The sequence below is a fragment of the Nycticebus coucang genome, chromosome X (assembly GCF_027406575.1).
Source record: "Nycticebus coucang isolate mNycCou1 chromosome X, mNycCou1.pri, whole genome shotgun sequence".
NCBI lineage: Eukaryota > Metazoa > Chordata > Mammalia > Primates > Lorisidae > Nycticebus > Nycticebus coucang.
Genome location: NC_069804.1, coordinates 158,844,954 through 158,854,518, shown reverse-complemented (window position 1 = coordinate 158,854,518; position 9,565 = coordinate 158,844,954). Strand labels below are relative to the sequence as shown.

The following is a 9,565-nucleotide window of genomic DNA, read 5'->3' as shown; positions in this document are numbered from 1 at the left end:
TCTGTACATAACACATAGTTGGATGTTTTTGCTTGTTAATTTGCTTGTTGTTTTTTAAACAGTCTTGCTTTTCACCCCTGACAGAGTGCATGCAATGACATCATCACAGCTCACAGAAAACTTAAACCTCAAACTCCTAGGCTCAAGTCATCCTCCTGCCTCAGTCTCCCTAGTAGGTGCATCCACAGGTATGTGTCACCACCCCCAGTTAATTATTTTCTATTTTTGTGGAGAAGGGCTCTTGCTTTTGCTCAGTCTGGTCTCAAACTCCTATCCTCAAGTGTTGCTACTGCTCTGGCTTCCCAAAAGTCTAGAATTACAGGCATGAGTCAGCACACCTGGTCTGGATCTTGGTTTTTGTATCCATACTGATGTCTTTGTCTTTTAATTAGTTTATTTAGACCGTTGATGCTTAAAGTAATTATTGATATATTTCTATTGATATCTGTCATATTTGTTATTGTTTCCTGTGGGTTACTTATCTCCTTTTTAATTTTTGTCTTCCACTCTTTCTTCTGCCTTCCCTGGCCTTATTGAGCATTTTGTATGATTCTATTCTTTCTTATCACTTAGCATATGGATCATGCTAGTTTAAAAAAATATTTTAGGGGCGGTGCCTGTGGTTCAAAGGAGTAGGGTGCTGGCCCTATATGCCAGAGGTGGCAGGCTCAAACCCAGCTCCAGCTAAAAACTGCAAAAAAAAAAAAAAATTAGTAGTTTCCTTTGAGTTTGCAATATGAATTTTAAAACTGAGCTATTTTCTCTTTTAAATTACAAAATACCACTTCAGAGGCAACTCAAACACTATGCTACATGTAATAGAGTAGTTTTGATTCCTTCCTCCTATTCTTTTTTTCATTAACACTGAATTTAATTACTTTTAAAAACTTTTTTTTAATTAAGTCATTTGTACATAGATCATAAATACATTTATGCCATTATGAGATTCAATGTATTGATTATTTGTACAAATTGGAGTGCTTACATCCTACTAATCAACATAGCCTTTACCTCATTTACCCAATTACAGCATTAAGACATTTGTGTTCTACACCTGATAGATCCAACTTTTACTTGCAACATTGCCATCATTCCTTTCACATTTCATAAACAATAAATACTGAATAACTTATTGCTATAAATTATTTTGAACAAACTAATCTACTAAATAAAAGAATATTATTATTTTATCTTTTTTATTCTTTTTGTAATGCTGTTCCTTTTTTATTTTTGAGACAGAGTTTCACTATGTCACCCTTGGTAGAGTGTCGTGGCATCATAGCTCTTGGGCTCATGCAATTCTCTTGCCTCAGCCTTCCAAACTTCCTTTTTTATGTAGATCCAAGTTTTTAATCTTTATCATCTTCCTTCTTTCCAAAGGATTTAGTTTCACATTTCTTGTAATGTAGTTATACTGGAAATAAATTCCTTCAATTTTGTTTGTTTGAGAAAGACTTTATTTCCCTTAATTTTCAAGGATAATTTTTCTGGATAAAGAGTTCTAAATTGTTGATTTTTTTAACTCAACACTTTAAAAATATTTTACTGCCCTCTCTTCTGGCTTGCATGGTTTCTAAAAACAAGTCCAATGTAACTTTTATCCTTTCTCCTCTCTAGGTTAGATGGTTATTGTAGCCCCCCTCTGCCTTCTTTCAAGATTTTTTTCTTGTCTTTAATCTTCTTCATATTGAATATTATCTATCTAGATGTACATTTTCTTAGTAGTTCCATTTTTTCAATTAAATCATAGCTGTGTACATTAATGCCTAGATGTAGATTTAGAGTATTTATTATGCTTGTTCTATGAACTTCCTGGATCTTTGGTTTGGTGTTTACCATTAGTTTGGAGAAATTTTTTAATCCTTATTGTTTCAAAGAATTCTTCTGGTTCTTTCTCTCTCTTTCTTGTATTTCATTATGCATACATTACATTTTGCAGTTGTCCCATGGTACTTGGATAATTTGTTCTGTCTTAGTCATTTTTTTTCTCTTTGCATTTCTGTTTTAGAAATTTTTATCATCATTCTTCAAGCTCACCTGTTTTTCCTTGTCTATGTTTAGCCTATTAATAAGCCCATAAAAACGATATTCATTTCTGTTATAGTGTTTTTGAATTCTAACATTTCCTTATGGTTCTTTTTTAGAGTGTCTATCTCTCTTCTTAACATTACCCATATGTTATTTCATGCTGTCTCTCTTTTTTTTCATTTAAAGCCTTTAGCATATTAATCATAGTTATGGTTTTAAATTCTCATTTTGAGTATTTCAACAGCTCTGCCTCATTTGAGTAGGTTCTGCTTCATTGTCTCTCTCTTCATCTGCATATTTTGTTTTTTATAATTTTTTTGTTGAAAGTATGTCTTGTACTGTAGGTTGAATGCTGTGTAATGGAACTGAGGTAAATAAGTCTTAAGTGTGACCTTTCATATTTTTCTTGATAAAGGTTACACTATATTAATTGTTTCCTGGAGCTGTAAGTGTCAGAGGATAAAATTTCCTCTTCTGCTCTTGTTTCTGTGCTTCTTGTTATCTTTGGATTTCCCTACAAACTTTTAAAATAAGATCTGAGACATGCTGTTCTTTCAGTTATAATTCCCTGTTAATATGTAGCAACCTAATTAATGTTGCTACATATGTAATAAAATACGAATAAATGCAAAATTTTGTATAATCTTAAGATTATGTCTCTCAGTTTGTCTGAGCCACTATACCAAAAATAGCTTAGACTCAGTAATTTATAAACAACAGAAATTTATTGCTTATAGTTCTGAAGGCTGGAGAGTCCAAGATCAACTTGCTGGCAGCTTCAGTATCTGGTGAGGGTCCATTCTTCATGGGTGGTGACTTCCAGCTGTGTTTCATGTAGCAGAAGGGATATGAGCCTCTTTTATGACAGCATTACTCCCATCCATGTGCACAGAGTCTTTTTGAATTAATTATCTCCCCAAAGTCCTACCTCTTAATGTCATTATCACCTGGAGTGTTGGGCTTCAACATATGAATTTGGAGGAAACACAAACATTTACATCATAGCAGTCTCAGTTTTAGTGCACCTGTGTCACTAGTATTTGTCCTTCAAAATTAATTCTTAATTATTCCCTCCTCTCTTAGGTGAGATAAGGTGTCTAGGCTGGGCTTAGGTGGATTATTTATTTTCCTCCAGTTTGATTAACTTCTTATGAAATGCCAGTTAGTTAAGCTCAATTAAAATAGTTTTCTTTGAGGGCTGCCTTTGTTGCCAAGAACAAAATGCTCTAGGAGTATTTTTAAATGGCTACTTTCCCTTTCTCCCTGCCAGAAGCACACGTGGAATTTTCTGAGATCTTCATTGTAAGAATAACATACTTGATAGGGTTCATATCAATAGAACTCACAAAAGGATGCTTTCTCACAAAGGCTGACCCTGCAGATCTTTAACTCTCAAACTCATTCATATTGAACCTCCAGTAACACATCAATTACAGTTTAAGATTTCTATCTTAGTACTGCTTCTTGTGGAAATTTCTGATCCAGTAAGTTGTGATTCTCTCTGTCTGCCTTTGTGAATTTCCATTATCCAACACATTGATTTACCCTATGATGTCAGTTTTCTGATGAATCTAAGAAGAGTCAATTTTTAGTTTTCTCATTTGCAAGGTTCTTCCATGTCATACTAGAAGCTACAGGACATCAAATTGTGGTATAACATGAGGATTATTGTTCATCTAAGGAGTTACTACATGAGGAATAAGAAGAACAAGCTGTTAGTTTTCCTGTTTCCAGCAGAGCACTTAAGGGTGTATATGTGTGTGTGTTCATGTTCCTATCTGAAAATACCCAAAGCAAATCAAAATTTAAACCACTGGATTGGGCCGCTTATGAAATGGTGAAGTAAGGATGCCATAAAATTCACTTCTCTGTAAAAACAACAAGAATACTAGCAAAAATTGTTAAATTCAGCTTTTTCCAGACTCTGAAAATTAACCAAAGGCTTAAAAATTTCTGAGGAGCATTTATTGAAGAAAGATAGCAAAATATCAGTAAGAACAGTAAAGTTTGTGGCATTTCAACTTACCCTAGCTCAATTTCCCTCCATAATAGCTCTGAAAGCCAACAGCCTCATGATCATGGTAGGCATAAAAATCAGCAGTCTCAAAGTCATTGGAGGGATATGGCAAGGATTTGGAGCTCTCAAAGAGTCTAATACTAGGGGAAATTTCATTATTTGGCTTGTCATGCAGCTCCTTGAAATGTTCACTCACAGGTTTTTCTTTTTTTCATGTCAGATTGATACGATGATACAAATGTTTAGATTACATTGTTTTTATTTCTAAGGTAAAGTGCAAGTTGTAGTTGAGCTCTTCACCCAGGGGGCGAGCTGAAGACCCTCACGTGTGCCCATTAGGTGAGATCCCGCCAATGGCCCTCCCTTCTTCCCCTCCTTCCTCCTCTCCTCTCCCCCTTACTAGACTATATTTGTGCTTTTTCTTTCATGTAAGTGTGTAGTTGTTTATATATTGGTTTCATATTAGTATTGAGTACATTGGATACTTTCTACCTATTCTTGAAATACTTTACAAAGAAGAATGTGTTTCAACTCCATTCAGGTAAACACAAGAGATGTAAAGTCTCTATCTTTTCTTATGGCTGAATAGTACTCCATGGTAAACATATATCACAGTTTGTTAATTCATTCGGGGGTTGATGGGCACTTGGGTTGCTTCCATGTTTTGGCAATTGTGAATTGAACTTCAATAAACATTCTGGTGCAAATGTCCTTGTGGTAAAACGATTTTTTTTTTCCTTCTGTGTAGATACATAGTCACGGGATTATGGGATCAAATGGAAGGTCAACTCCACAGAGTTTTCTCTATTTGACCTGACCCAGAAACCCCTCTGTATGAACAACACATACACAGGACAATTATTGAAAACAATTGATGCCAATTACTAACATTGCCACTACTTATCCAACAGTTGAGATAAACAAGCTGATCCTTAAAAGGAAAACCTGGGGAAGAAGGTATCCAAGATCTTCAATATATTCCTGAAATTCTAGAAGGTCATGTGCAGGACTGAGTCCATTCCCAGGAAGAACTTCAGAAAGTCTTAATCTCACACCTCTGGCTGAGCTTGAAGCTCTGCACAAGTAGGAAAGTAAAGGGTAAAGAAATGTTGTAAACTTCCTACCAGAGCAGGTAACGAGTATCTCATGACACACACATCTTAGGTCAAAAACGAAAATACTTTGAAAGTAAAGAATGGATAAAGATACACCATGCAAACAATAAACAAACTAGAGCATTTATAGAAATATCAAACAAGATAGCCTTTACAACAAAACTTGTTATTAGGAATAAAAAAGGACAGTATAAGTGTCAATCCATAAAGAAGACATAGTACTTATAATAGCAAATGGAAGGTTTGCAAATTTAAAATTTGTAGACTAAACTTCACAACACACTTCCAATAGGTCACAGAGAAAATCACAACATAAATTAGAAAATACCTTGAGATGTATAAGAGTAAAAATACAACATGTCAAAATTATGGGAATAAGCTAAAGTTGTACTTAGAAATTTAAAGTTGTGAATACCTATATTTAAAAAAGAAAAATATCAAATCAATAATCTAACCTTTTACCTTAATTAAGTAGTCAAAGAAGTCCAAACTAAACTCACAGAAATAAGAAGAAAGAAAACAGTAAAGATTGGACAAAACCAAATTAAACAGATAATAGAAAAATAAGACAGCAAATTAATGAAACCAAAAGTTGATTCTTTGAAAATTTTAATAAAATTACCAAATGTTTAGTGTACAAATCATGACAAGTAGAAACTCAGATTTCTAAAATATTGAATTAGAGGGGTAGCATTACTAAACCTTACAGAAATGAACAGAAATTTATATGGACTCTATTAGATACAGAAAAGCTATTTGATAAAATTCAATGGTAAAATAAAATCGTAATATAAAGAAACTTTTGTTAACCTAATAAAGGTCATTATGAAAACCCCATAGCTAACATCATCATATTTGATGGTCAAAGAAACAAAGCTTTTTCTTTGCTTTTTTCATGTTCCTTTATATATTTATTGCTGCTTTTTTAAAATTAAATCATAGCTGTGTACATTGATATGATCATGGGGCATCATTCACTAGCTTCACAGATAGTTTGACACACTTTCATCACACTAGTTAATATAGCCTTCCTGGCATTCTCTCAGTTAAGGTGCCAAGATACTTACATTCCAGATTTACCAAGTTTCACATATACCCTTGTAAGATGCACCGCTGGTGTAATCCCACCAATCCCCTTCCCTCTACCTACCCCCCTCCCTCCCCTCCCTGTCCCCCTTCCCCCTATTCTTAGGTTGTAACTGGGTTATAGCTTTCATGTGAAAACCCTAAATTAGTTTCATAGTAGGACTGAGTCCATTGTGTACTTTTTCTTCCATTCTTTTTTTTTTTTTTTTAGACTTTAATCTTTATTTACAGGACACTGCAAGATATGAAATTCCACATAGAAATAAGAAACCCTTTCAGAGGATAGGCTCCAGACAGTATGTATGTACAGTTTGGAACTGTTCAAGTATAGTTTTGTTGTAAAAAGTGCTACAATAATAAACCACGTTTAAAAAGAGTTCGTAGTAGAGAAATAGTTAAGACAAACTTATACCAAACGCAGTACACGACAACTTTGTGCCTCAGCTATACAATCTAAAAGTTAAAAGTCCCAGGAGTCCCATCCTGAACTTGGAACGTATAGCCTTCAGAGGTAGTTTCTGGTACTACATTTTGATCCTCCTCTTCCTCTACAGAGAAATACTTCTCAATCAAGTTTAATGAAGCCTTGTACACAGACTCATTTTCATGGTTTTGTAGAGCTTCAATTTTGTCCAAACCTCCACATTCTTCAATCATTATACTAAGTTTCTCAGTTTCACCTAGTTTTTCAGCAGCCTGAAAGATATTTGAAATGGCATCCAGAATAACCAGAATAATTTTGGTATCTTTTGCAGTTAAGAGGTTCATCAATGGTTCTATTATGCCACAATGAACAAGGTATACAATCTGTTCAACTGTTCCACCACTTGTATAGTTGGTCACAGCCCATACAGCTTCCTTCTGTGTCTTAAAGTCTGCCTTAGAGAGAACCCCAACAAGTAATGGGACTAGTCCATGATTCACAACTTGCTGTATCTGGTCCTGACGGCCAGCTGTGATGTTTGACATTGTCCATGTAGCTTCCTTTTGGATGTTAGTTTTGGGGTTGGTCAGCAGGCTGGGAAAGACAGTAAGTGCTCCTGCATCAATTACAACCTGAGTCTGTTCATCTGTCCCAGTGACAATATTCCCTATGGCTCTTAGTGCAGGAGTCACAATTGGCAATTCAGTAGCTCCCAAAAGCTTCACAAGTTGGGGCACAACTCCTGTTTTCACAACCATTTCAATCCGTTCGTTTGGACCATCAGTAAGGTAAGAAATAGCCCAGCAAGTATCTGCTAATACCTCTGGATCATCATGATGCAGGAGACGCACTAAAGTAGGAAGAATCTGTTCCACAGCATCTAATGGGGGTGCAGGATTCTTGTTGCGACAAAGGTTTGAAAGTGTCCAGGTAAGATTACGTAAGTAACCACATGATAAAGATGACATATCAGGAATAGCTAGAAGAGCCAACAGTGGGTCAACTGCACCATACTTAATAACCAAGTCTCGGAAAACTGAACCATCACCTGCAATGTTTCCTAGAGCCCACACAGCTTGTTCACTGATATGAGCATGGGGAGATGCCAACAGAGAAATGAATGCTGGAATAGCACCTCCATCTACCACAGCCTTAGTCTGTTCTGATGTCCCAGAAGCAATGTTAGTTAGTGCCCATGCAGATTCAAACTGAATGGGACTACAATCAGTTCTACCCAAGAAGGACACAAATTTTGGGATCAAACCAGCTCGGATTATATTGTCGATGGGAGGCTGTTTTTCTCTAGAAAGTAGTTTCCTGGCAGCCTGAGTAGCTTGGAGCTGGTTTTCCATATTGGTGCTGTTTATACCTTTGACAATGTCATCCACAGACCAATTTACAGTACCCTGGTTGTTTCGGTTTTCCTGCAGTGGAGAAGTAGCATCATCAGGAAAAGAGCTTACATTTCTCCTTTTCAGCATCTGGTCATCTTTCTTAGCTTTCCTCAACTCCACATTAACTTCTATTCGGCGTCGCCTCATTTCTGTACTGTCTTTTCCCTTGTTCTTGAACCTGTTAAGTCGGGCAGCTGGTGAATTAGCATTCTCATTGGTGGACATGGTTATGAGACAAAGGGAGATAGCTGCACAGCTAGCTCAGGCTTCCACAGGAAGTGGTGCAGGACTCAGAAGATCTGGGTCGGCTGCCCTGGAAACGTCCACTGCAGCTCAGGCAGAACACGGTGTCTTTTTTCTTCCATTCTTGAGATACTTTACTAAGAAGAATATGTTCCAGCTCCATCCATGTAAACATGAAAGAGGTAAAGTTTCCATCTTTCTTTAAGGCTGCATAATATTCCATGGTGTACATATACCACAATTTATTAATCCATTCATGGATCGATGGGCACTTGGGCTTTTTCCATGACTTAGCAATTATGAATTGGGCTGCAATAAACATTCTGGTACAAATATCTTTGTTATGATGTGCTTTTTGGTCTTCTGGGTATATGCCCAGTAGAGGGATTACAGGATTGAATGGCAGATCTATTTTTAGATCTCTAAGTGTTCTCCATATCTCTTTCCAAAAGGAATGTATTAATTTGCATTCCCACCAGCAGTGCAGAAGTGTTCCCTTTTCTCTACATCCACGCCAACATCTCTGGTCTTGGGATTTTGTGATATAGGCTAGTCTCACTGGAGTTAGATGATATCTCAAAGTAGTTTTGATTTGCATTTCTCTGATGATTAAAGATGATGAGCATTTCTTTATATGTCTGAAGGCCGCGTGCCTGTCTTCTTCAGAGAAGTTTCTCTTCAAATCCCTTGCCCAGCCTGCGATGGGATCCCTTGTTCTATTCTTGCTAATGCGTTTGAGTTCTCTGTGGATTCTGGTTATTAATCCTTTGTCGGAGACATAACCTGCAAATATCTTCTCCCATTCTGAGGGCTGTTTGCTTGCTTTACTTACTGTGTTCTTGGCTGTGCAGAAGCTTTTTAGTTTGATCAAGTCCCAGTAGTGTATTTTTGAAGCTCCTTCAATTGCCTGGTGGGTCCTCCTCATAAAATACTCACCCAGACTGATTTCTTCAAGGGTTGTCCCTGAACTCTCCTCTAGTACTTTTATAGTTTCGTGTCTTAATTTTAAATCTTTTATCCAGTGAGAGTCTATCTTAGTTAATGGTGAAAGGTGTGGGTCCAGTTTCAGTCTTCTAAGGTTGCCAGCCAGTTCACCCAGCACCATTTGTTAAATAGGGAATGTTTTCCCCACTGAATGTTTTTAATTGGCTTGTCAAAGATTAAATAACGGTAAGTAGCTGGATTCATCTCTTGGTTCTCTATTCTGTTCCAGACATCTACTTCTCTGTTTTTGTGCCAATACCATGCTGTTTTGATC

General features: G+C 36.4%; 1 protein-coding gene across 1 annotated transcript; it reads right to left on the bottom strand.

The window, feature by feature from the left end:
* Positions 1 to 6,665: 6,665 nt before the first annotated feature.
* Positions 6,666 to 8,412, bottom strand: LOC128577877 (importin subunit alpha-1). Its single transcript, XM_053580252.1, has one exon. It carries the CDS (start codon positions 8,287 to 8,289, stop codon positions 6,700 to 6,702), a length of 1,590 nt encoding a protein of 529 aa, XP_053436227.1. The 5' UTR covers positions 8,290 to 8,412; the 3' UTR covers positions 6,666 to 6,699.
* Between the last annotated feature and the right edge of the window lie 1,153 nt (positions 8,413 to 9,565).

Excerpts from the sequence above, each read along its gene's own strand:
- LOC128577877 (XM_053580252.1), bottom strand. The coding sequence starts at position 8,289 with ATGTCCACCAATGAGAATGCTAATTCACCAGCTGCCCGACTTAACAGG.